Source organism: Megalobrama amblycephala, linkage group LG1 (genome assembly GCF_018812025.1).
Source record: "Megalobrama amblycephala isolate DHTTF-2021 linkage group LG1, ASM1881202v1, whole genome shotgun sequence".
Taxonomy (NCBI): Eukaryota; Metazoa; Chordata; class Actinopteri; order Cypriniformes; family Xenocyprididae; genus Megalobrama; species Megalobrama amblycephala.
The window spans coordinates 21,015,869-21,042,751 of record NC_063044.1 but is presented as its reverse complement, the minus strand read 5'-3'; the positions used below and the strand labels follow the sequence as shown (position 1 = coordinate 21,042,751).

At 37.3% G+C, this 26,883-nt stretch overlaps 3 protein-coding genes across 4 annotated transcripts in view; 1 reads left to right on the top strand and 2 right to left on the bottom strand.

Annotated features, from left to right (window-relative positions):
• LOC125244061 (stonustoxin subunit alpha-like) overlaps positions 1 to 26,883 on the top strand; it is a 1,172,099-nt gene that overhangs the window by 968,552 nt on the left and 176,664 nt on the right. The window lies entirely within an intron of this gene.
• Positions 4,692 to 5,996, bottom strand: LOC125244721 (gastrula zinc finger protein XlCGF7.1-like). Its single transcript, XM_048154896.1, has one exon. It carries the CDS (start codon positions 5,820 to 5,822, stop codon positions 4,845 to 4,847), a length of 978 nt encoding a protein of 325 aa, XP_048010853.1. The 5' UTR covers positions 5,823 to 5,996; the 3' UTR covers positions 4,692 to 4,844.
• LOC125244201 (gastrula zinc finger protein XlCGF57.1-like) lies at positions 11,229 to 23,527 on the bottom strand. Its single transcript, XM_048154250.1, has 2 exons — positions 23,235 to 23,527; positions 11,229 to 16,530 (listed from the first exon to the last, which is right to left on the bottom strand). Exons 1-2 carry the CDS (start codon positions 23,356 to 23,358, stop codon positions 14,813 to 14,815), a joined length of 1,842 nt encoding a protein of 613 aa, XP_048010207.1. The 5' UTR covers positions 23,359 to 23,527; the 3' UTR covers positions 11,229 to 14,812.

Here is a 26,883-nt window from a genome sequence, read left to right as displayed (position 1 = left end):
TTGCAAGAATGTGAAATAAGGGCAGAAGTCAACAGCACAAAAAAAACTGGATTAAATACTTTAAATGTTGCGATCCTATCGGACTTATGATAGCAGCCTGAATCATAACAAAGCACTGTTCGCCAGAGGAGAACTGGCCCCCCGACTAAGCCTGGTTTCTCCCAAGGTTTTTTTATCAATTTTAACACCTATTTGCCACCTGTTTGTCACCTGATGTCACCTGTTGGCGTTTGAGTACCTTGTCGCTGTCGCCTTTGGCTTGCTTAGTTGGGGACACTTGACATTTGATATTCTGGCCATTCCAGTTATCTCTGTATGTGTACTTTAGGCAACAATAAAATTAACATTAATACCCATGCATGTGGTTCAGGCAATGCAGTCAAAGATTATCTTCACTACATGTATATTTACAACCAATAAAACCTATAAATGTCACAGGTGTTTTGGGTTTTTGTGTTCATGTTTTGGTTTTCATGTCTTTTATTTTGTAGTTTGTTTCATGTTGCTTGTTTTTGTCATGCTTCCCTTGCTCCTCTTGTTCTCCCTTAGTCCATGTGTCATGTTCTGATTGGTTGTTTATGGTCATGTAATGTTCTGTCATTGGTTCTCTTGTTCCTTGTGTCACTTCCCCATTGGTTGTCCTAGTCATGTGTTCCATCAGTTCTTGTATTTATATCCATTGTCTTCCCCATGTTCCTTTGTCATGTATTATCAATGTAACCTGCTGTCGGTGAGTCGTCTTTGTCTTGTCAAGTCTGTTTACGTCAAGTCTGTTTACGTCAAGTCTGTTTAAGTCAAGTCAGGTCAAGCCACGTTTCTGTTCCTGTTCATTCATGTCTGTATTTTGGATTTATGTAAATAAACTGCACTTGGGTTCAACACAACGCTCTCCTTCAGTGGACTCCCTACGTTACAATAAAACACCAGAATGGTATAAACCAGAACTATAAATCTTCCTCTTTTCATTTACATCTTAAAAATATTAAACGTATGTGGTTCATCAATATGTGCATATACACTCATCTAAAGGATTATTAGGAACACCATACTAATACTGTGTTTGACTCCCTTTCACCTTCAGAACTGCCTTAATTCTACATGGCATTAATTCAACAAGGTGCTGAAAGCATTCTTTAGAAATGTTGGCCCATATTGATAGGATAGCATCTTGCAGTTGATGGAGATTTGTGGGATGCACATCCAGGGCACGAAGCTCCCGTTCCACCACATCCCAAAGATACTCTATTGGGTTGAGATCTGGTGACTGTGGGGGCCATTTTAGTACAGTGAACTCATTATCATGTTCAAGAAACCAATTTGAAATGATTCGAGCTTTGTGACATGGTGCATTATCCTGCTGGAAGTAGACATCAGAGGATGGGTACATGGTGGTCATAAAGGGATGGACATGGTCAGAAACAATGCTCAGGTAGGCCGTGGCATTTAAACGATGCCCAATTGGCACTAAGGGGCCTAAAGTGTGCCAAGAAAACATCCCCCACACCATTACACCACCACCACCAGCCTGCACAGTGATAACAAGGCATGATGGATCCATGTTCTCATTCTGTTTACACCAAATTCTGACTCTACCATCTGAATGTCTCAACAGAAATCGAGACTCATTAGACCAGGCAACATTTTTCCAGTCTTCAACTGTCCAATTTTGGTGAGCTCGTGCAAATTGTAGCCTCTTTTTCCTATTTGTAGAGGAGATGAGTGGTACCCGGTGGGGTCTTCTGCTGTTGTAGCCCATCCGCCTCAAGGTTGAGCATGTTGTGGCTTCACAAATGCTTTGCTGCATACCTCGGTTGTAACGAGTGGTTATTTCAGTCAAAGTTGCTCTTCTATCAGCTTGAATCAGTCGGCCCATTCTCCTCTGACCTCTAGCATCAACAAGGCATTTTCGCCCACAGGACTGCCGCATACTTGTCTGGCTATCACCAGACCAAGCTCAATTTAAAATTGAACATTGGTCTGGAGAGTCTGCTATGAATTTTCTACTGCACAAGAGGCATGATCAACGAGCATTATTAACGCAATTGGATAGTCCTTCAACCAATCAGATCAACAATCCGGGTGACATACTTTGCAGCGGTGCTAGCTGGTAAATTAGTCTTTTACCAAAGCCGTCGGTAGTAAGGCAAACACATCCTTCTTTTTTATGAATTGTTGCAGGGCAAGTCTCTGTTCCATTTTCAAAGAAAACTTGCCTTTGAAAACTTTTAAAAAAGCATTGACAGTGGCATCAACTGGTTGCTGTGCTTCGGTGGCCGCCATGTTCAATGTAAACAAAAAGCTGCTTGCCTTCGCTTCGTCATCATGTTATACCCGCCAATAGCGAGGAAGGTGGATAAGCCAGTCTGTGATTGGTTCCTGCAAAAGTGTGAAAATCCCAGTAACTGAGCAGATTGTGAAATACTCAGACCGGCTCGTCTGGCACCAACAACCATGCCACGCTCAAAATTGCTTAAATCACCTTTCTTTCCCATTCTGACATTCAGTTTGGAGTTCAGGAGATTGTCCACACCCCTAAAGGCATTCAAGCAAATGCCATGTGATTGGTTGATTAGATAATTACATTAATGAGAAATTGAACAGGTGTTCCTAATAATCCTTTAGGCGAGTGTAGTTTGCAATCATAAAACACAACTCTGTCTCATTTTGTTAAATGTTAGTTTTAATGATCAATAACAGCCATTATAAAAATATAAGCAAAAGGTACATTTACATTTACAGGTGTAAGAAGCTACAATAAAAATTAAAGCAAACAGTTCAGTCAAACATTCAAAGTCAGCGCTCTAATAGACTACAACGGTAAAGTTAAATAGCCTAAATATATAAAGTTATGAAACTTTACCCTCAGCCAAAACAATTTTCCAGGGAACTAATTATAGATTGAGACCAAAGATTGCCTGTTGCATATACAAAAGATGAATTATATGAGTTTGAGGCTGTGCTCCGTGGCTAACGGCTAACGGCTAATGCTACACTGTTGGAGAGATTTATAAAGAATGAAGTTGTGTTTATGAATTATACAGACTGCAAGTGTTTAAAAATGAAAATAGCGACGGCTCTCTTGTTGAATTATCCAGGTTGTTGATGAGGAGCGACCCCTGATGTGATTGTGAAGCACTTACGGTGTACAGTAGTACATAGTAAAGTGCTATATAAATGCCTCATTCATTCATTAGTTATCTATTTTTAATATGCGTTCTTGTCTGTTTTTGAAACGTCATCAGCTGCTGCCCGAGTACTGATCCAATTCAAAGTTCACATCTAGCCAAGTACAGGTTAAATCCCTGGATGTGTTCTTGATCCGCCTTTTAGCGAGGATGCATCAGGACTTGAGACAGCCAGGTATCCCAGAATGCCTCTCACATCTACCAGCAAAAGTTAAAACTACATGTCTAGACATAATAACATGAGGGACATTGGGGGGGTATTTTTCCCAAAGTGAGACGTCAGCTCCAGTCCACTACGAGCATAATAAAAGATTAGTTAGACGGCATACTCCTCATTTAAAAAAACAACATTTTTAACCATATAACACTACCGTCCCGCCAGCGGACCACTGGGTTGTTAAAGGGTTAAACTTGTTTGCTTAAAGGTGCCCTAGATTCAAAAATTAAATTTAACTTGGCATAGTTAAATAACAAGAGTTCAGTACATGGAAATGACATACAGTGAGTCTCAAACTCCATTGTTTCCTCCTTCTTATATAAATCTCATTTGTTTAAAAGACCTCAGAAGAACAGGTGAATCTCAACATAACACTGACTGTTACGTAGCAGTCGGGGTGTACGCCCCAATATTTGCATAATGCCAGCCCATGTTCAATGCATTTCACAAGGGCAGAACATCTGGATGTACACAGCAGAATCATCAGACCAGGTAAGCAAGCAAGATCAACAGCGAAAAATGGCAGATGGAGCAATAATAACTGACATGATCCATGATAACATGATATTTTTAGTGATATTTGTAAATTGTCTTTCTGAATGTTTCGTTAGCATGTTGCTAATGTACTGTTAAATTAGGTTAAAGTTACCATCGTTTATTACTGTATTCACGGAGACAAGAGCCGTCGCTATTTTCATTTTTAAACACTTGCAGTCTGTATAATTCATAAACACAACTTCATTCTTTATAAATCTCTCCAACAGTGTAGCATTAGCCATTAGCCACGGAGCACAGCCTCAAGCTCATGCAGAATCAAACGTTAACATCCAAATAAATACTTTACTCACATAATTCGAAGCATGCATACAGCGTGCATGACGAACATCTTGTAAAGATCCATTTGAGGGTTATATTAGCTGTGTGAACTTTGTAAATGCGCTGTAATATAGTCCAGAGCTCGTGTGGCAGGGAAGACACGATTGGCAGGGGGCGGGGTCGAGTGTAAATCAGTGCATAGTTAATGATGCCCCAAAATAGGCAGTTAAAAAAATTAATTAAAAAAAAACTATGGGGTATTTTGAGCTGAAACTTCACAGACACATTCAGGAGACACCTTAGACATATATTACATCTTGTAAAAACATGTTCTAGGGGACCTTTAAAATTTTTGTGAATAATTTGCTGATGCAGGTACAAAAAGACAATTTGTAACTGCAAAAAATAAATAAATAAAACTTGTCACCCATGGCACCAACTATAGCTGGAGAGGAGAGACTTCTGTGTAAGTTGGCTGTGGCTAACTTACACAGAAGAGATTTTTTTGTTCAGCACATAAAAATGAACTACTTCATTTCAGACTGCAGTGATGTGGTTTCTCCACTGCATGGATCTTCATGTGTATCTTCAGGTGACTTTTAAAAGAGAAACTCTTTCCACACTGATCACGTGTGCAGCTTCTCTCTGCTGTGGATCCTCTCATGTGTTTTCATATGTGATGACTGATTGAATCTCTTGTCACAGTGTGAACACTTGTAAGGTTTTTCTCCAGTGTGAATTCTGTGGTGCTTTTTTAAATCGCTCCATGTAGCAAAAGTCTTCTCACACTCAAAGCACACGTACTCTCTCACACCAGTGTGTGTTTTCTCATGTTCATTTAAATATGACAGCAGTGAAAAACTCTTTCCACACACAGAACATGAATGTGGCTTCTCCTTTGTATGAACTCTCAGGTGTCTCTTCAGGTTTGATGCCCAGAGAAATGTTTTGTCACATTGATCACATGTGTGTGGCTTCTCTCCGGTGTGAACTTTCATATGACTCTTAAGATTTCCTCTTTGTGTGAAGCTCTCCCCACATTGATCACATGTGAACGGCTTCTCTCCAGTGTGAACTTTCATATGATTCTTAAGATGTCCTTTCTGTTTGAAGCTCTTCCCACACTGATCACATGTGAACGGCTTCTCTCCAGTGTGGATCCTCATGTGTGCTTTAAGGGTTGATGATTGACTGAAACTCTTCCCACATTGATCACATGTGAACAGCTTCTCTCCTGTATGAACTCTCATGTGAACCTCAAGATATTGTTTGGTTGAGAAACTCTTTCCACACTGATCACATGTGAATGGCTTCTCTCCAGTGTGAACTCTCATGTGTTCCTTAAGATGATGTCTGGTTGACAAACTATTTCCACACTGATCACATGTGAACGGCTTCTCTCCGGTGTGGATCCTCATGTGACGTTCAAGACTATGTTTGGTAGTGAAACTCTTTCCACACTGAGTGCAGGTTGTAGATTTCTTGTCTCTTTTCTTTAAAAATGTCTTTTTAGTCTTTGAGCGACTCAAAGGTTTTTCTCCAGGTTTGTCATGATGTTCCTCCTCCACTTCACTCAGTTCTTCACTCTCCTCCTTCACTTCCATCAGCTCTGAAATGAAAGAGAAAAATGTAATTTCACTTTCAGTAAATCAAAATAAAGAGAGAAATATGAAGTAAAAAGGTCATAAAATTGAGACTTGTTGTGATAGACAACTGCTACAAAACATTACGATCATTTTGATGCATTTGCATAAATTAGTTGCATATGTCCCTGAAACTTTAACATTAATCTTCCGATCGTAAAGGACCAGCTGTCGTTCCAGCGACAGAATCCAGTGGTCTGGTGAAGGTATAATGTGTGTACGTCTTTTCAGCGCTCCTGTGAAGTTCACTTAATTTTAGAATTTAGTGTCAATTTTACTTTAGCTGCTCGTTTAATCTGACTCCAATTTCAAATGTTTTTACATCAAGATTTACTGAATTAAGACAATCAGCACTGAATGGACGTCTTCTGGCTACAGAATTTCCCAAATAGCTGCTCTGCCACCTTCCCTTAAATAATTCTTAATAATTCATTATAAATAATATTAAGAAAATAAAGAAAACATTGCTCTGAAATATTTTCAATCAATGACAAAATGATCTAATGTGATATTAACAGCCAAATTTTGACATCAACTTTTAGGTTGATATTTAATTTATTTTCCTAAAACTGTGTAATTATTAAGGGCCGTTCACTGCAGACTTCTCCTTCCACTGACTTCCTTTCATACACATGTGAATGTGGGACACCAGAAACACAAGATCAAGTGAAGTTTGCAGTAGAGTAGATTGTATATTTAAAAATTTTGTAGTGATTATTATTTGTTATTTATGTTTTTAAAAAAATATCACGTCATATCTTGACTGTTGAAAGTTCACATGCTCAAAGTCTAGACTGACTGCATCTTTAAATGTGTTATTATCAGTGTCCTGCATGATTCACTCAACCCTGTTACTTCTGACATGATTTTCCTTCTTTCAAAATCAGAGGATTTCTTAAAACTGTGACACCAGGAAGTGACATCATCTGGGCTCTTTCTACAGCATGATGGGAGGACAAGAGAATAATCTCAATCCATTGTCTCAGTTTTTACACAAATGAATGACTGCATTCATCAACCCTGTTACCAAAGTTACTGTAAGAAGAGATTTTGCTCAAGTTTCACTCACAACCCTGTCAGCCATTCTGGAAAGTTCATTTACTTCAAACATTTTGGTGTTACAGTTTATTCATAAAATTAACAATTGTTAATTAATAAAAGGCAATTGATGATTATGCAATTACTCTATTTTGTTTAAAGTTGTTTTGGCTTTGTAGTAGTTTTATGTAACCCAATTAGTGATGATGCATTAAAATGTATTAAAATGATGTAATGTAGAAAAGCAAACTAATGACATATTATGTATGCATGTATACTTGACCATGTTAAAGTAATTTGTATATGACTACTTTACTTACAGTATATGTTAACTATTAAACTGTGGTGTATAGTATATTAAAGTAACAGAGTAGAAAACATTTATGTATTAGATACAAAAGAATTGTAATGTTGTAGATAAGGCATGTTTACAGACAAAAACGAGACGGACACAGAGGAGAAGAGCCAAGAGGAGAGCTAACAGGAGGAAAAGCAGGCTACGTCAGAAACACCTTAAAAGGATGGTGGAAGACTTGGCAGCTCTCCAACTGATGACAGCAGAAGAGAAGTTAACATCGGCAGTGAACTGTTTGAGTATAAAAGACTGATGAGAAGACTGGCCAGACAGATACTGATTGAGCAGTGTCTCTCGACACGAGAAACCCAGCTTTTTACACCTTTGATTGAAACTTTGCTTTGTTTAGATAACTTTGTTAATAACCTTTGTTTGCCTTTACTTTTGTTAAATTGTAATTAAAACTATTACTACATTAATTTCAAATAATTGTCTACCGATATTCTTATTACTAAACCCTTGAGCACGAACAGACCACAGAGAAGTCTTCTGAACACATTGTAAGTATTGTTTGAATGCTTATGATTTATGATTTATATGAAACAAATGTAAACTATTTAGTTTGATCTGATGTTGACAATCAGTATGAAAGTTTCTCAAACTTCCCTTTACTGAGCTAGAAAAGAACATTATGTATAATTTCATAGTTTAACTGCATATCTAAATATGCAGAAGTGTTTGAATCTTTCTAACATGAATGTTGTCATTAAAAGTTCAGTATGTATTTGATAGTTTATCTAAATGTGCAAGAACATCAATGTTGTTCAACCTCTTTGTTCTTCAGTATCTTCAGTGTGTTTCATTCTGCAGGTTCTGGATCACTCATGTTCTCATTGTCCTCTTCAATAAACTCAGTCTTTGCAGATTTCAGGTCTTCCTCTTCCTGATGCTTCAGTGCTCATCTGATGGGAATAATTCTGCATTTATTGATGAACTGATGTGGGAGGAGCTTCACTTGATGATGTGATTGCTGTGGGAGGAGCTTCACTGGTAGTGACCTGTAGTGGGAGGAGCTTCACTGACTGAACTACAGATTGGTTGGAGGAGCTGATCTGCCCAAATCAAAGATATCAGTTACTGTGTTTGTTTTTATAGGGTTAAAGACCAGAAATCAAACTGTAGTGTCTGCATCAAATTAAATGTACAAAAGCGAAATTTAAATAGAAAACCCATTAAATGCAAGTGTCTATTTTAATGTTTCAAATTACTTTTGTGAAAACCAAATGTTTTAGTGTCCCATCATCATTTAGTGTAACAGATATATTTATGTAAAAATGAAACAACATTCATTTTGACCAGTACTTAATAAAGTATATAAAAGAGTAAGAGATCATACTAAATTTCATTATATTTTAAATGTATAAAGATTTAAAATGACAATTAAAGAGTATTTTGGGCTGCATTGTGATCCTTCAATACAGTGTTTGAATGTCAGAAAATGATTCTTGTTCTAAGTATGCATGACAAGTTGTTTTCTTTCTTTCTTTCTTTCTTTCTTTCTTTCTTTCTATATTAACCCCTTTTGTATTTCACTCTTAAACTAATTGCATTAATCATTTATATCCATCTATCGTAAAGCAAATGAGGCAGAATTAGAAGCAAAAAGTTATAAATTAAATTTTATTCTGTTTCTTCATTAAAATAATGGCAAATATCTAGAAAATTAGTAAAGAACTGTAAGAAAAACATTTATGGCATGAAGACAGAAATAAGCAGACATAAACACCATCAAATCCCCTCAGTCTGTTGACAGCAATGAAATGAGCTTTAAGTGTCAATTTACAGCAGATCTGAAGACATCAGCATAATAAATGAGGTGAAAACAGGAACTATTGACATGAAATAAAGAGTGTTTTCAGCAGTTTCTCTGTTCATATTGATGATCCTCAGACTATCAACACTCATTCAACAAGACATTCAGATCATTAGCAGATCATCTCACTTTATTCTGAGTGTTTGCTGTTAGAAACTGATTATTGGAGTCACAATGTATGAGAAAATCCTATAAACTGCTTTAATGAAAGACAATACTGTTATCTCTACATGGCATGGATAAAACACCAATAAAACACCATCATCTTCATCAACCACTGCTCCCAAATAACCACATCAATATAATATATATATATAACTGAAAGTCTTGATTATCTAATAAAAAGTAAATTGATTGCAGTAGTGAAATTAGATCAGAAGAGACAATGATCACAAAACCTTTTCAAAATAAAGAGCAGCACAAAGTAGGGTTGTCGTCATGAATACAGAATCATCTCATATTTAAGATATCAAAGCAGTGATCTGTATTAAATCCAGTATAATCACCAGTATAGGCTACATGTAGATTAGAGAGGATGAATTAAAGTGTGAACTAAATGTAAATGAGGTGTGTGTGTGTGTGTGTGTGTGCGCACTCTCACATGAGCCTCACAGGAGCCGTTTGTAACAATAAAAATACTTATTTTATTGGATTCGATACAAAGCAGTTAAAACTTAAACCATCTTAAACTCTATAATCTAGCTTTATCCAGCAATATTGGAGATGCTGGTTTGAGCTCGCGCTTCGCGCGCATGCTCTGACAGACACACACACAGCGCATCATACATTATTATCAGTTTAAAATTATATTTGTGTATGACTAACCGCAGCACACACCAGAGAAAAAAACTTTGCAGGTCCTATGGCTGAGAGAGAGCTTACTCGGATGAAACCGCTTCAGTGAGCTCAATTATAGTAACGCGGCATTTTTTTTGTCAGTAACGGTAACGGCGTTGTAACGGGAGAAAAAGTAATTCGTTTGATTACTCGTTACTGAAAAAAGTAACGGCGTTAGTAACGCGCGTTATTTATAACGCCGTTATTTCCATCACTGTTCCCTAAAGCTGTGCTCTTGGATCTATGTGCTGAATTGGGTCCAGTATTAGAGAGGGCAACACGCCGGAACCATGCCATCCCAGTCCAAATACAAGTCCTCACCACTGTGGGGTTCTTGGCAACCGGCTGTTTCCAGCGGGAATTGGCAGACAGCTAAATGATTTATATGTATAAAAAAACTATAAGTAATCCTTAACTTTGTCTTTGCCTTTTTGTATATGAAATAATTCTTTTGGAATCTATCATCTAGGTCTGGTATATCACAGCTGTCCCTGAGTGCCATAATATCTGTCACTTTGAATGGTATAGTTAATATGGGTAGTCGATACATCAGGTTCCCCTACACTGTGCGAGAACAGGCCGAAATTAAAATGCAATTTGCAGCAATGTCTGGTTTCCCAAATGTAATCAGCGCAATTGACTGCACTCATGTTGCTATAAGGGCACCATCTGAAAATGAATTTGTTTATGTTAATAGAAAGCATGTGCATTCTATTAATGTGCAAGTCATATGTGACTCCAACATGACCCTCACAAACATTGTGGCACGCTGGCCTGGTTCAACACATGATTCCTTTATCTTGACACATAGCAGTGTAGGGAACAGACTAAATGCAGGCGCAGTACGTGATGGCTGGCTTCTTGGTGAGTTTAACAATATTAAAAAGTAGAAACTGTAACAATTTTTGTTGCTTTTAATACAATTATAACCTGCAGGCGACAGTGGCTACCCCCTGAGACGCTGGCTCCTCACCCCATTTTTAAACCCGCAGAGCGCAGAGGAAACTCATTATAACGAGGTCCACTCTCGTGCCCGCTCAGTTGTGGAGCGTGCCATCGGCATCCTGAAATGCAGATGGCGTGCTCTGGATGCCTCGGGTGGCAGACTTTTATACCATCCAGCAAAAGTGTGCAAGATTATAAGGGCGTGTGGTGTTTTGCACAATATAGCAGTGAGGAATGGTATTCCTCTCCCTCCTGATCTCCCTCTACCCCAGCATTATGACCATGAGCCACAGCCCCCTGGCCGACAAGAGGGATATCAACGAGGTGCAAGAATCCGTGTGGATGTCATGCGGCGTTTGTAAAGAGACAAAACTCAAGGTTCATGTTTTAACTGCATCTTTTATTAATTGTGCAATTTCTTACATCACTTCTCTCATCTGCCGTAGCTCATCTGCAACTCTGTTGACAGCGTTTATTGTGTCTCGCTGCAACTGCAGGACTGCATCAGTGAGTACCCGACCACTTTTGGACGTGGCAGACGCAGAAGGTGCACTGCTTTGAGCCGGACGCTGTGCATCTGCATCCGAGAACCCCTCACCCTGAACCTCCTGTTCACCAACAGCTTCAGACTCCGGAAGGACTGGAAGACAAACAATTGGCACCCAAACACTCAAATGTACAGCGTTAATGATAAATAAAAATCTGTTTAACCTTTCTCCTCTGTGGTTTCAGTCACGTCAGTGTCTCCCTCCTTTTCCGACACAATCCCACACACGCTGACTTCCCCAATTATGGGAGCGATTTTGCTGTCCACTGATTTCAGATCAGCTGTACTTGGGCCCCCACCAGTTGCAGCCACGCTCTGGCGGTGGGAAGACAGTTTTCTCTTTGCCTCCACCTTAAATGAGAATCTATTTTACATACTGTAAGCACATGTAAATAAAACTTTTTGAAATGCAATATTGCTATTTATATATAATAAAACAAATTTAATATGTTGGTAAAAAAAAAAAATTAGTATACCTTCAGGTCGGACCATTTTTTCTTTAATTCTGCAACTGTCCGTTCTGTCCCACTGACAAAATTGACAGCAGCAGCAACACTTTGCCACTCGCACTGCTTCTTTTTATTAGTGACCCCACTGCTGTGGCCACCAAATAACACCATTTTCCGAGCCTCCACCTCCCCTACAAATGTTTCAATCTCAGTGTCTGAGAAATTACGTTTTTTTGCTCTTTTCTCACCTGTCGTCATTATTCAAAGTAACACAAATACACGTTTTCACTTTCTTCTATGAATTAATTGGTGGGTCGCATGCCAGTTTTCCAGGTATATATGGGATTCCATATTCATTTACATGCCGATCAGCAGTCATGAGGTGATTTGCATTGACTATGTATGGTTAAAAATGGGCGTGTGCAGGGCGGGATATGAGGCTGGTTCACGTACGCACATCTGCGGGTGATCTGTGATTTATAAAGGGAACATTGCATACAGGTGTGCGTACGCACGGTTTTATAAATCTGAATATTTTTTGGCGTACGCCATTTTAGGCTTTTGGGCGCACGTAAACTTTTAGTAGGGATCCTACGCACAGTTTTATAAATGAGACCCCTGGTGACTTCCCTAAAGCCATTTTCTTTATAGCTGTATCAATTTCTTCAATTTTTAAATCAGAGTCATAAATCATTTAAAAAAAAAAAAAATTAGGAATAAAAGGATCTACTTTTTTGAAGAAATTTTCAGAGTTTGCCTCAGAAAAGGATGACGAATACAGGGTTTGATAAAATGTATATACTTCATTATCTATTTCTTTTGGATCAGTTACAATTTTATTATTTATATTTAAAGTAGTAAGTGCATTTCTTTCTTGTCTTGTTTTTTCTAATCTACTGAAATAGGAACTGTTTTTATCACCATCTTCAATCCATTTTGCTCTGGATCGTATGTATGCCCTTGTGCCTTTTTCAGGTACAAATCATCTAATTTAGATTGTAATCTAATCATTTCTTCCTTATTAATATCTAATGACAGATCCTTCTTACAACAATCATTAATGTCCTTAATAAGCTGCCTCTCAAATTCTTTCTGCTTTTTACACAGTCTTTTACCATAATCAATTAACATAATCAGTACTTTCTCACTTTATATTAAAAAAATTCCCACTTCTTTCCACATGAGTCAATCCCTTCATTTGTCTTGACTGAATATAAGATTTTTCTAATCATATTACAAAACTGCTCATCATTTAGAAAATTTGCATTAAACTTCCAATATTTTTGTCTACATATTATTCCTGTATCAGGCATCAATGTGACAGTAACTATACAATGATCAGTAATAGGAGCTGCAGAAATTTTAGCTTGTGAAACATATTTGAAGAGTTCCTGTGTTATCAACCAAAAATCTATTCTTGATTTACAAGTTCCATTGGGTCTAACCATGAATATTGTCTTAATTCAGGATTAACATGTCTCCAGACATCTATTAGGGAATTATTAAGGCAAAAATTAGTAATATTTTGATTGTGTTCATAATCAACATACTTTGTTGGGAATCTATCCAACCATTCGTCAGGGACACAATTAAAGTCTCCTCCCACTAAAATATTATCAGTTGCCAAAAGTGCTTTCAAATCACTAATAGTCTCTGAAATTTGTTCCAACAATATTTTGTTCCTTGATTGTCCATTATAACCATAAACATTCAGAAAAATCTGAATGTTTATGCAAAAAAATACACTGTGCCTGTTGCCTTTTACAAAATAAAAATATAGCCTTTCTCTTAATACTGTCTTTAAGCCCCCTGGTATTTAACGAAATAAAGGAAAACTTAGAACAAAATGTAAACATAGTATTCAGTAGTAGTACAATTAACTAGAACAAGCTAACAATAACACACCACAATAAATGTGTGAAAAAGGTAACGTCACATAATGGTCCCTCAAAGCATAACCTCACGTGTCTCATTTTCACGTTAATAAATCTCTGAGAAAACACACTTTGCATTCTTATGGGAAAATCTGCACATTTTCTATGAACCCAGAAGGCCCACGAAAATATGCCCTTTTCTTCTGATCTCTTGCCTCTTTAATCTTTGGCCATAGCAGCTCCCGAGCCATCTTGTCTTCTTTGGTTAGATCCTCTGCAAATCGAACGCCAGCCTGTTCGCATACATCACACTCTTTGGAAAGCTTCCAGATCTCATTTCTGCATTCCCGTTTAACAAACTGGATGATCACTTGTCTCGTACGACTCTGCTCCTTCCTACCAATACGATGAACAGTGTCCACCATGTCATCTACATTCCACGGCACTCCCGGCGCGATTTTTGAAAGGAGAGAAACCACCATTGCATCTCCATCTCCATCAAGTTCTCCATCAAGTTCCATCTGCTTTTGTATCTTTCCTGCTCATTACGCTTTTCTGTCAGCGCCTTCATTTCATCATGCAGTTTACCGACTTGCCGTTCTAACTCCACCGTTTTGTTTTTGTAATCGGTTACCTCTTCTCTCATCACGGCAATCAGGCTGGAATTCTCCTCCATTTTACGGGAGAGATCTTCCATCCTTCTCTCTTGGATGTCAAATCTGTTCGCCAACTTGATAACAATTAGTAGCGATATCATCCGGAGGTTCTTTCTCTTCCACTGCTCTGTTTATTTTCATGTTTTGTAATTTGTCCGGCATAGGTGGTGGAGCACTGCGTTTGTTCATGTTGCTTGGTTTCTCGCTTAAGTTATATAACTGTGATTGTTGTTCATCAAACAGAAATAAATGTCTATATTTATTTTGAAACTCCTATAATTATTTTAACGTAAACAAATGAGATTTAGCTTGCTTTTTTGAGGGATGGATTGAAGAGCTCTGGAAAATGTTGCTGCTCAGAGCGCCATCTTGCCGGAAGTCCATTGTGAATCAAAGGTGTTTGATAAGGTATCTGAACTTTTATTCAAGTATTGTTTTTAGGTACTGTTTACACCTCTGCTATTTCCACAGTGATGACTTCTAAAAGAGTTCTCTTTCGAGTGAATCCTCGTGTGGCTCTTGAGGTTAAATTTAAATCTGAAACTCTTACCACACTTATCACATATAAATGGCTTCTCTTCAGTATGAATTTTCATGTGGTTATAAAGGGTCACTTTATGCCTGAAACTCTTTCCACACTGATCACATGTAAAAGGCTTCTCTCCAGTGTGAATATTCATATGTTCCCTAAGGCTTAGTTCCCGTGCGAAGCTATTCCCACACAGAGTGCAGATGTAAGGCTTTTCTCCAATGTGAATTCTCATGTGGGCTATAAGGTTTCCTTTTACAGTAAAACTCTTTCCACATTGTCGGCAGGTATAAGGCTTTTCTCCAGTGTGAATTCTCATGTGGGTTTCAAGTTTATATTTTCGATTGAAACTCTTTCCACACTGTTGGCAGGTGAATGAGCTCTCTCCAGTGTGAATTCTCATGTGGACTGTAAGACTTCCTTTTATATTGAAACTCTTTCCACATTGTTGGCAGGTGTAAGGCTTTTCTCCAGTGTGAATTCTCATGTGGATTGTAAGGTTTCCTTTTTCTTTGTAACACTTTCCACACTGCTGGCAGGTGAATGGGCTCTCTCCAGTGTGAACTGTCATGTGGGCTGTAAGATTTCCTTTTCTACTGAAACTCTTTCCACACTGTTGGCAGGTGTAAGGCTTTTCTCCAGTGTGAATTCTCATGTGGACTGTAAGACTTCCTTTTATATTGAAACTCTTTCCACATTGTTGGCAGGTGTAAGGCTTTTCTCCAGTGTGAACTCTCATGTGGATTTCAAGTTTTCCTTTTTCTTTGTAACTCTTTCCACACTGTTGGCAGGCGAATGGGCTCTCTCCAGTGTGAACTGTCATGTGGGCTGTAAGATTTCCTTTTCTACTGAAACTCTTTCCACACTGTTGGCAGGTGTAAGGCTTTTCTCCAGTGTGAATTCTCATGTGGATTGTAAGGTTTCCTTTTTCTTTGTAACACTTTCCACACTGCTGGCAGGTGAATGGGCTCTCTCCAGTGTGAACTGTCATGTGGGCTGTAAGATTTCCTTTTCTACTGAAACTCTTTCCACACTGTTGGCAGGTGTAAGGCTTTTCTCCAGTGTGAATTCTCATGTGGACTGTAAGGTTTCCTTTTTCTTTGTAACATTTTCCACACTGTTGGCAGACAAATGGGCTCTCTCCAGTGTGATTTCTCATGTGGACTTTAAGGTTTCCTTTTTGACTGAAACTCTGTCCACATTGTTGGCAAGTGAAAGGTTTCTCTAAAGTGTGAATCCTCATGTGGACTATAAGGTATGCTTTTTGACTGAAACTCTTTCCACACTGTTGACAGGTGTAAGGCTTTTCTCCAGTATGAATCCTCATGTGGACTTTAAGGTAGTCTTCACGGTTGAAACTCTTTCCACACTGTTGGCAAGTGATGGGACTCTCTCTAGTGTGAACTCTCAAGTGGACTTTAAGGTATCTATGTTGTTTAAAACTCTTTCCACACTGTTGGCAGGTGAAATAACTTTTAGATCCTGTCTTTTGAGCTCTTTTTCGTAAAGAAGAATTTTTAGCCTGTGTCGCTCTTTCCCCAGTCAAGAAATCATTATGTTTATCATGTTTTTTCTCTTCTTCCCTTTCATTAAGTTCATGACTTGCCTCTTTCAGTGCCATTAGGTCTAGGGCAAAAACAGACAAAATAATTTAGACATTTTTAAAGCATCAAAACCAACAACATGTATGATCTATACCAGGGGTGTCTAACCCTGCTCCCGGAGAGCTACAATCCTACAGATTTCAGCTCCAACCCCAATCAAGCACACCTGAACCAGATAATCATGGTGTTCAGGGTTGCTTGATAATTACAGACAGGAGTGTTGGAGCAGGGTTGAAACTGAAGTCTGCAGGACGGAAGCTCTCCAGGAGCAGGGTTGGACACCCCTGATATATACCCTATCCTATGGATCAGGGATGGGCAGCTTTGGTCCTGGAAGACCACCATCTTGCAGAGACTTGGGGTTAAATTTTGAATGTGTGTTTGATCGAGGATGGAGCTAAGCTCTTCAGAATAGAGTCCCTCCAGGACCTGAGTTGGCCATCCCATCTAAAGATCTTATACTCAATACACCAGTGGTTTTCAAACCTGGTCCAAAGGGACCCACAACCGTACATTCTGTATCTCTTCTGTATTTTTCACATCTGGTTAATATCATCAGCTTGTTAAACACAGCTTGTTGACATTGATGGAGGAATTTGCAGCTTTAATCGCAAACTACTATTCCTGTTCATCAATAAGGTGAGAACTGGACCCGTTATAAACCTAAATATAGTTTAATTAATTCATTGAAAATTGTACTGTTCTATTAGTTATAGAAGATATTTGTTGTAATTATGTCAGACATAGCACACACATAAGTAGTAACAATTCTGTACTCTGGCAGGGTTAGCAATCTCACTACATGCGTACCGAGCCTAATCCTAATCCAACCGTGCCTCTTCAAGTGGTCCATGGAACAGTACTGAGCAATCACACAAGTCAAGGGGGGCGTATTCACAAAACATCTTAAGGCTAAAAGTAGCTCCTAACTTGCCGATTTAGGAGACACTCTTAAAAATAATGGGCGTGTCAGTCCTAATTTTAGGACTCCTAAATTTTTGCTCTAAGAGTATTTCACAAAGCATTTTAGCGCTAAGACTAGCTTCTAAAGCTGTGAAACGTTAGGAGTAGTCAAGAGGACTCCTAAGTCACTAAGACCAAATCACAAACAGTCCTAATCCACCTAAAGACACTGTACACCATTGAGGCAATAGCAATAAAGCCTTAGGTGCTCAACTTTTTTTTCATAAATGCAAAACATTTTGATTTATAGATTTGAATCTACGATGAGGCGCTAAAAATAAATCCTACATAAATAATATTGTCCGATGGACAATATTGTGGCAGTGGTTTTCATGAGTTTACATTTACAAATGATTGAACAGAGTAAAAAAAAATAATTAAAATTAAGCGTATTTGGTGTGCTGTCCAAGGGGATCGAGGGCTCCGAGCTTGGAATTCAGCTTAAACCCAAAGTTCTCCCCGCATCCCTAGTTGAGAGTGAGGAACGGGGTGGCGGATGGATGCAGAAAACTGTCGAAGTAACTATAGGTGAATCGGCTCTCGTCTGTGTATATATTCCTCCTCTCGAGTTGATTAGAAAGACCGTTTGAATGTGTTTCTCCCAAACTTTGTTTATAAAACATAATTTGTCGCTTGCATTCTGCATTCTCTTGAGATGCAGACATCCAAGAGGCGGTCCACAATTAACTGTATATACAGTATACTAGGTTAATTAGTGACACTTAGCCTACATTTTAAAACCTTTATTTGAATATGGCAACATTTTTAATAAAAAAATATTTATTTGAATAGGGCAACATTTGTATTTTAAAACCTTTATTTTAATTTGGAAACATGACACCTCATTCTACAATATTTCTATGATTAAATCGCTGACTCCTCCCCCATCAGCCAATCACTGTGTGTTTACTCCATAGCAACGAGGTGAATAGCTTTTAAGAGAAAACTCTTAGCTAAGAACTTTTACTGCTATTTAGGAGAACTCTTAGTGGTAAGATAAAATGTTTTGTGAATACGGCCCCTGATCCAGACATGGTCTTTATAAAAAAATAATAATAATAAAACAAAAAAGCTTGGTTTTCTTAGTTTTTTGTTCAAAATGGTTGTTTTGTTTTGATTCTTTTATTAAAAGCAGAGGCTGTATTATTTTTCAATAAACTTAAAAAAAAATAAAAAATGCTTTACACCACTGCATCCTACTCTTTGCTTGGAAGCTGCTCGGCCATTCCATGAAGCTCACTACACTCTGTTCTTGAGCTAATCTGAAGGCCACACAAAGTTTGGAGGTCTGTAGCTATTGACTGCAGAAAGTTGGAGACTTCTGCGCACTGTGAGCCTCACCAAGCGCTGACCCCGCTCTGTGATTTTAAGTGGCTTACCACTTCGTGGCCGAGTTGCTGTTGTTCCCAATTGCTTACACTTTGTTATGATACCACTAACAGTTGACTGTGGAATATTTGAAGAGTTTGGTTCCAAAAGTGATAAACGCCATTTTTTTAAAAATTTGCGTTTCAGCCAAAATCAGTATTGTATGTCGGTATTGAAAAGTCATTTATTAATTTTGCGCAAAATGCTATATTTGTCGTGTTATTCTGTCATGTTTCCTCCCTTTCTTTCCAAAACACGACAAACACCAGTCTCCTTTTTTTGCAGAATGCGATATATCCGCTCAACCAATCACAGCGCTCTATTCCACGCACTCTAAACAGTAATGGCGGTGCTCTGAATACACTGAAAGGCGTGCTTGAATTCACTGAGCTCCAATAGGAGTTCCTGAGCTCCTATTGGAGTGCATTATAGACACGTACACACCTTAATCACACTATTAACGTCATGTGGGAGTTTTCGCCGCACTTTGCTACAGGACACATAATACACACATGGAAGTGGTCAACCGTTTGACGTACCTCTGAGTACCTCGAGAACGTTCTTTCACAAGATGTAATATAAGTCTAAGGTGTCCCCTGAATGTGTCTGTGAAGTTTCAGCTCAAAATACCAGAAGGATTTTTTTTAATTCATTTTTTTAACTGCCTATTTTGGGGCATCATTAATTATGCACCGATTCAGGCTGCTGCCCCTTTAAATCGCGCGCTCCCCGCCCCACCAAGCTCTTAACTATAAAACAGTGCACAAAGTTCACACAGCTAATATAACCCACAAATGGATCTTTACAAAATGTTTGTCATGCAGCATATCTAATCGCGTAAGTATGATATTTATTTGGATGTTTACATTTGATTCTGAATGAGTTTGATAGTGCTCCGTGGCTAAAGCTAACATTACACACTGTTGGAGAGATTTATAAAGAATGAAGTTGTGTTTATGAATTAAACAGACTGCAAGTGTTTAATAATGAAAATAATGACGGCTCTTGTCTCTGTGAATACAGTAAGAAACAATTGTAATTTTAACCACATTTAACAGTACATTAGCAACATGCTAACGAAACATTTAGAAAGACAATTTACAAATATCACTAAAAATATCATGATATCATGGATCATGTCAGCTATTATTGCTCCATCTGCCATTTTTCGCTGTTGTTCTTGATTGCTTATCCAAGTCTGTTGATTCAGCTGTGCTGCTCCAGATGTTAATACTGGCTTGTCTAATGCCTTGAACATGGGCTGGCATATGCAAATATTGGGGGCGTACATATTAATGATCCCGACTGTTACGTAGTGTTATGTTGAGATCCGCCTTTTTTCCAGAGGTCTTTTGAACAAATGAGATTTATATAAGGAGGAGGAAACAATGGAGTTTGAGACTCACTGTATGTCTTTTCCATGTACTGAACTCTTGTTATTCAACTATGCCGAGGTAAATTCAATTTTTGATTCTAGGGCACCTTTATTGAAAGTTGCCGAATTAAAGTGCAGGAGGCCTGTTGCTGGAGAATTTGTATCCACCGTCATCTATTTACAGAGCCCCACACGAGATGGAAAATAAATAGTAGGCTAAATTGAGCAAACTATTTACTAATTCATTCCCTCCATTTACTAAATTGTGCTCACAGTTTATTAATTTGTTCCCTCGATTTATAAATCATGTGCATGATCAAGGGAACAAATTAGTAAATTATGCGTACAATTTATTTTTTCTTGCACTCATATGCAGGGCTCCGTATCTATTTGCTTTTGTAAAATTAAAAATGAAACACTCAAAACTGTATATGGTACCATAACGAAGACGAACTGTGTGGTGATATGTGAGATTCTGTAGAGGATGTCAGACGGCGTGCCATGGGGACGTAATGACATTTGGCATTAATCGATCTATGTTCTATAACATGTAAAACGGGAACATGAAAGGAAAATCAGTGCTTCCCACACATAGACTTTACTTAGGCAGGCAGCCCAGGTATATTAACCGCCGGCCCCCGCCCAAGTATATTTGGAGATATAAGTCACAAGGCGGCGCTGTTGAGTGTTCTACAGGCTCGCGCAACAGAGCTTCAGACTGCTTCAACGTGATTCTCAATCAATGAAAAGCGCAGTTTTATGCCAAGCGATTGCTAATGAACTCAAGTTGATGAATTATTACAATGTCTACTTCATGGCCTTTATATAAAATGTTTTATACGGTTGTAAGAATCTGAAGGATCAGCCTGCAATAGTACACACATTTCAAAATAAGAGTCCCGGGGCCTGTTCTTCGTACGTCGCTAACTCAGTTAGCTGGATTTGACTGGAGTTTTACACACATGATGTACAGATGTCTATGCCATACATGCATTTGTGCATTTGAACCGCGACATATATTATGTTCTACTATCGATACATATCCCCTTTTAAGCCAACACATGAACGCGCAATTATCTCAGATAACTCAATCCAGCGATACTAATCATACACAACAGGTGTGTTCGAAGAACCCAATTAGCCGGATCATGATTAGCACGATGATATCATCTTGGATGTGTCATTTGATCTCGGATGTAATAAGCGACGTACGAAGAAAGGGCCCCCGGTGTATTTCAGGCTTGTTTGTAATTAAAAGTCACACGTTTTTTCTTTTTCTTATGGGCATTATTGGTATTTTGGTTACACAATAAATTGTATTTAATTTGATTTCCATTTAATTCATAGTAAATTATTGTAGTCTCCCCCACAGGAAGAAAAAAGAACATTATTTGACATATTATTCATTATATAAATTTTACTAGTAAAATCTGTGTCCCATTCACTGAGAGAGACACTATATGACAGCAAGGAGAACATAGGTAAAGGAGAACCATTTAAATGCTGTAATTTTGCATAATTTACAATGCATAATAATGCATAATATTAGTATGTAATTAAATGTAATCGTATGCTATGTAATTAAAATTCATTTTAATAAATAAAAATACTGTTAAAAATCACACATTATTTGTTTGTCACGTGTAGTAGACCATATTTGTGCCGTGGGATTTTTCACCCGGCTACCACCGCAAGTATGTTTCAAACCTGTGGGAAGCACCGAATATTCTAAAAGCAACTCATGTAAAGGCCTTATTCATAATATTGTCTTATTCAGAATAATGTCAATAATTGTATTTGTCTGAAAGAAGAATGTCATATACACCTAAGAAGCCTTGAGGATGAGTTAATCATAGGATAGTTTTTATTTTTGGGTGAACTATTACTTTAATGTTCAATTACTGCTGTGTTCAAGTATGTTAAAATGATAGTACAACACTATTGAGCATGAACAGAAAAACTTCTTTACTTTTCCATTGTTCTCTACGGTGACCGGGAGGGGACATATAAAATCGTGGGAACGTGATAATATGTCGTGGCCATGAGATCGTTTTGTCGAGGTAACGACATCCTTATGTCGTGGCCACACGATGTAAAGTCGTGGCCTCGAGATCATATGGTGAGGGAACGATATATTTTTCTCGTGGCCACGACTTCATTATGTCGGTAATGCTTTACGGTAATTCAAAAACAATGTATATATTATGTCTTTATAAGACAATTTCGAAAATTACCCACCTCCATCGAGTGTACTGTATTTGCAAATTACCCACCTCCTCTTTCCTGTACTGTATTTGCAAAACTACTGCGCTGGTGAGCGTAGTCGTTGTAGTCCAGAGCTGCGCTTGGAGTATTTACAACAGTGTGATTCACTGAAGGAAACTGTAGGGGGAGCTTCGCAAATCCTGCTTAGTTCTGCTTTAAAAGACTGTTGGGTGTGATAAAAATATACACAGCATATTCTAATATTTATTGAAAAACTTCATTCGGATGCTGCTGTAGGCATCGCACACAACACAGTAGGCAACATGTTAATAATCACTTTTTAATTCCGCGCTTTTTCTTAATTTAAAATGAATATTATTATAATCCATTTCTGATAGTTCCAGGTTGCTATGGTAGCGCAGGTTGTTTACACATGTAACTAGTGGCCATGAGAAATAGATGTCGTTCCCTCAACATAATGAATTCGTGGCCACGAGAAAAATATTTCGTTCCCTCATGATCTCGTGACCGCGATGTAAAGTCGTGGCCTCGAGATCATATGGGAACGACTTATTATCACGTTCCCACGAATTAATATCTTGTGGCCACGACATATTATCACGTTCCCACGATTTTATATGTCGTGGCCACGACAAAACTAAGTGAACCGAACATGTCCCCTCCCGGTCACCGTAGTTCTCTATTCAGAAGCAGATATTGGGTTTAATGTCGCACAAAATATTCTCTATTTCTGTAGAGCTGAACATTTGAATAATGATCGAATGACTGAGTTCAGCTGTGAGAATAAAACCAACCTGTTTGTTCCTCAGTATCTTCATGTTTCACAATGAATGTTTCTTCAATCTTCATGTCTTCGGTCTCATCTTTAATAAACTCCATCTTTATGTCTTCACTCTCCTCCTCTTTAATAAACTCCATCTTTAAGAAGAGAATTAACAGAGTTAATGGTTTAGACTAAGACACTGAAAACTAACACTATAATAAACAATTTATATGTAGGCATTTATGATCTACACTTGGTATTTAGTGAATTATAGATTATATTTAAATGATTACACTGATGAAAACATGATTGGTTAGTTTGTTAGTGTTTGTTGTTCTCGTTCATGTTCACTGTTTGAGCAGCACGTGTCGTGATTCACTGAATCATTTCTCAAAGTGTTTGATTCAATTGACTCGGAGTTGAAAAGTTCAGTTTCTCCATCATTACTCTCCAGACTGAACTCGTGTTCATGATAAACTGATTTATGATTTATATAGAGAGAAATGAGATGCAGGTTTATTGTTTCTCATCAATGAATGAGTTTTACTCACACAAATATCCTCCATTACAGTTAGATAAATAAATACATTAGATAGTAAATTAGCTAATTTCATATCGCTTGTTAAAAAACAAATATATAATTCATTGAACTGTTTCTATCGATTAAAACGGTTAAATTCTTAAAACAAACCTTTCTTCAGCAGAATCACAGCAGATAAAGGAGTTCGTCGCAGTCTTATGACGTCATGTCGTCACTCCAAAATAAAAGTCCTGCTCACACAGCATTGTCTAAAATCACAGAAGTGCATATAAATCTAACTGTTTTACCAGATAATCTTAGTATTAAAATAAAAAGGGACAAATAAGATACAAACAAACATGTTAAAAAGGTTGTATGAGTTCATTCATGTGTCCATCTAAATTGAAACTCAATTTTCTTTTTAAATTGTACATAAAGTATACATATAGAAAAATGCAATAAAATAGGGGGCATACAGACATCATAAAAGATTATAATAATTAAATCAACACAGTATTACATTTTGTCAATGTAAATTAAATTATAAATTTAAAGGTTCTTCAACAAATTCAAGGATGTTAAACATTTCCGACACCTTTGATTTGAAATGTTTTGACATTTTCTTAAATTACGTAAAAACTAAAATTGGGTTTACAGTGGATAATTCTGGCTTTGTGAAGATGAAATTTACCCAGAAGACAAAGTAGTAAAACAGTGTAATCAAGTATAACATCCTTAGAATGAAAATCAGACAAGAAAATGATGGATTCAGTCATTTGTACCAGTCTTTTTATTATGTGTCTTGTCTTGTCGCTGTCACTCTGTTGCACTGTGGAGCTTCTGTCACTAAAACAAATTCCTAGTATGTGTAAACATACCTGGCAATAAAGCTCTTTCTGATTCTGACTGTGATTCTGGTTTGTTACAGCAGAAGAAAACTAACATGGTAACTTCTGACCAAAAGGACTTTGAGAATGAGCACCGATAATACAAATGTACAATTGATTCTTCTTCAGAATTACAAAAGGAACATAAAAATGATACATTCTCAGAAAACCTGCTCAAAAATAAATTACAAGTGTAATACATATGAGCAATTTTGAAATGGGGTTCTTTAATTTTACTTCTAATCAAATTAAATCAGAGTACAGATAACAGATAGTCCATTTAGGGAGGGTTCTTGAAGAAAAATCATTTCTAATAAAGAAGTTATTGCATTTTTTATCTAATACATGAACACCATTGATTGCAAGTGAAGAAATATGATTGTTTAAACAATTCTTTAATCAAAGTTTTTAAACTGCCAGGAATACTTTTAATCACCTTATTAAAGTCTCTTAATGAAATTGTAGCACCTTTCAAAGACACAAAATCAGAAAAAGAGAGAAGGTCTCCTTGAGCACTAAACAAATCAGAAACAAATATATTTTGACTCACCCATTCCTTTAAAAAAGGGATTTGTTACATTTTCATTATTCCACATAATACACGTGTGTGGGGAAAGATTATGTTTGAAAGCATCTTCCTGCAATCTAGAGCTTGTTTGTGGAAATTCAAGAGTTTGATAGGTAATTTGCTGCACTTAATATTACAAGATAGTAAGAATTTATGGTGTTTGAATATTAGGTTAGGGATATAAAACCAGGGTAATCTATTATTAGAAACACAACTCTTAATCCAGTTAATTTTGAATGTCTAGTTGATAGTTTGTAAATGTAAAGCATTAAGACACCCTCCTAGTAACTTCTTACCAAGGATTTTCTTTGAACACATTCTGTTTTATTTCTCCAAATAAAACAAAACAACAGAGAGTCAACAGATTTAAACTAGGCGTGATATTCCCTCAGCCTTAGTCAGCAGGACTCTCCCGTCTCTCTGCAGTCAGCGACATTGTATTTTTTTAGTTTTATCTAACCTTGGCTGAAAATTTTAATGAAGACGTTCTGAACCTGATCTGTAAAAATCGACCCCAAGATATTTTACATGCTGTTTAACTGTAATGCCATTGACAGAAACTTGATCTGAATCATGTACATACAAAGATTAAAATTACTTATGGCAGCATAGACTTGTGATTCATTTTTAAGAAAAAGACTAACTGCTAACTGAATAATTATTAAAGAATTCTCTCCAATATTTATGCCTTCAATATTTGAGTGTTTTATATGCAAGCTTAGTAGCTCGGCAGCCAACGGAAAAAGAAAAGGTGATGGGGCATCCCTGGCCAATACCTCGACCCGCAGAAAATCTGGGGGAAGTGCCAGAAGCTAAGAAGACACAATTAATTCTATTGTAAAGAGTACAAATCATTTTAATAAAGGATCTACCAAAACCAAACAAAGGGCTTCAAAAATAAAGGAATGCTCAACTGTATCAAAAGCTTTATAGAAGTCGATAAACAAAATTAACGCCTCTTCGTTTATAAATTCAGAATAATCTATGATTAATCTAATACTAGAGATATGCCTTCCTTTTAAAAAGCCAGGCTGAGTGTTAGAAATTATGTCTGTAAACAAGGTTTGAGCTTTTCAGCATATACAGAAGCCAATAACCTATAATCAGAATTCAAAAGGGTGATCGGGCGTCAATTATCTAAAAATTTGTTTTCCTTATTAGGCTTGAGTATAAGAGAGATGAGGCCTTGTTTCATTGATTCTGCCAATTCACCTTTCATTGCACACTCAATAAACTTCGTAAAGAAGATGCTTAATAAAGTCCCAAAAGACTTTCAAAGGGTAAAAATTCAAAGGGTAACCCGTCCGGGTATGGGGATTTGTTATTTGGCATTCTTTTTACTATATTATAAAGATCATCTAAAATCTAAAGATCATATTAAAGGGTTTCTCTTGATCTAATAAATGTGCCCTTTGCTTTCTCTAGAAAGAGTTCATCCAGATTGGATTGTAAATTATAAAGAGATTCCTTGTCATCCTCTCCAGGGGAAGTATTATTTAAAATTTAATTAATTTATTTTTTAATTAAATCAGTAATTTCCTCATTTTTTACAGAAATTCTGTTTTTCCCAAATTTTACAGAGAATTTCCTACATTCATATTTAAACAGCATTTAGAAATGGCAGAGATATTTGCCTGAGATTTACAGCTTTCTGCGATTCTGATACTCACTCGAAAGGAACTACAGCCTACAGGTGCTGGTCATA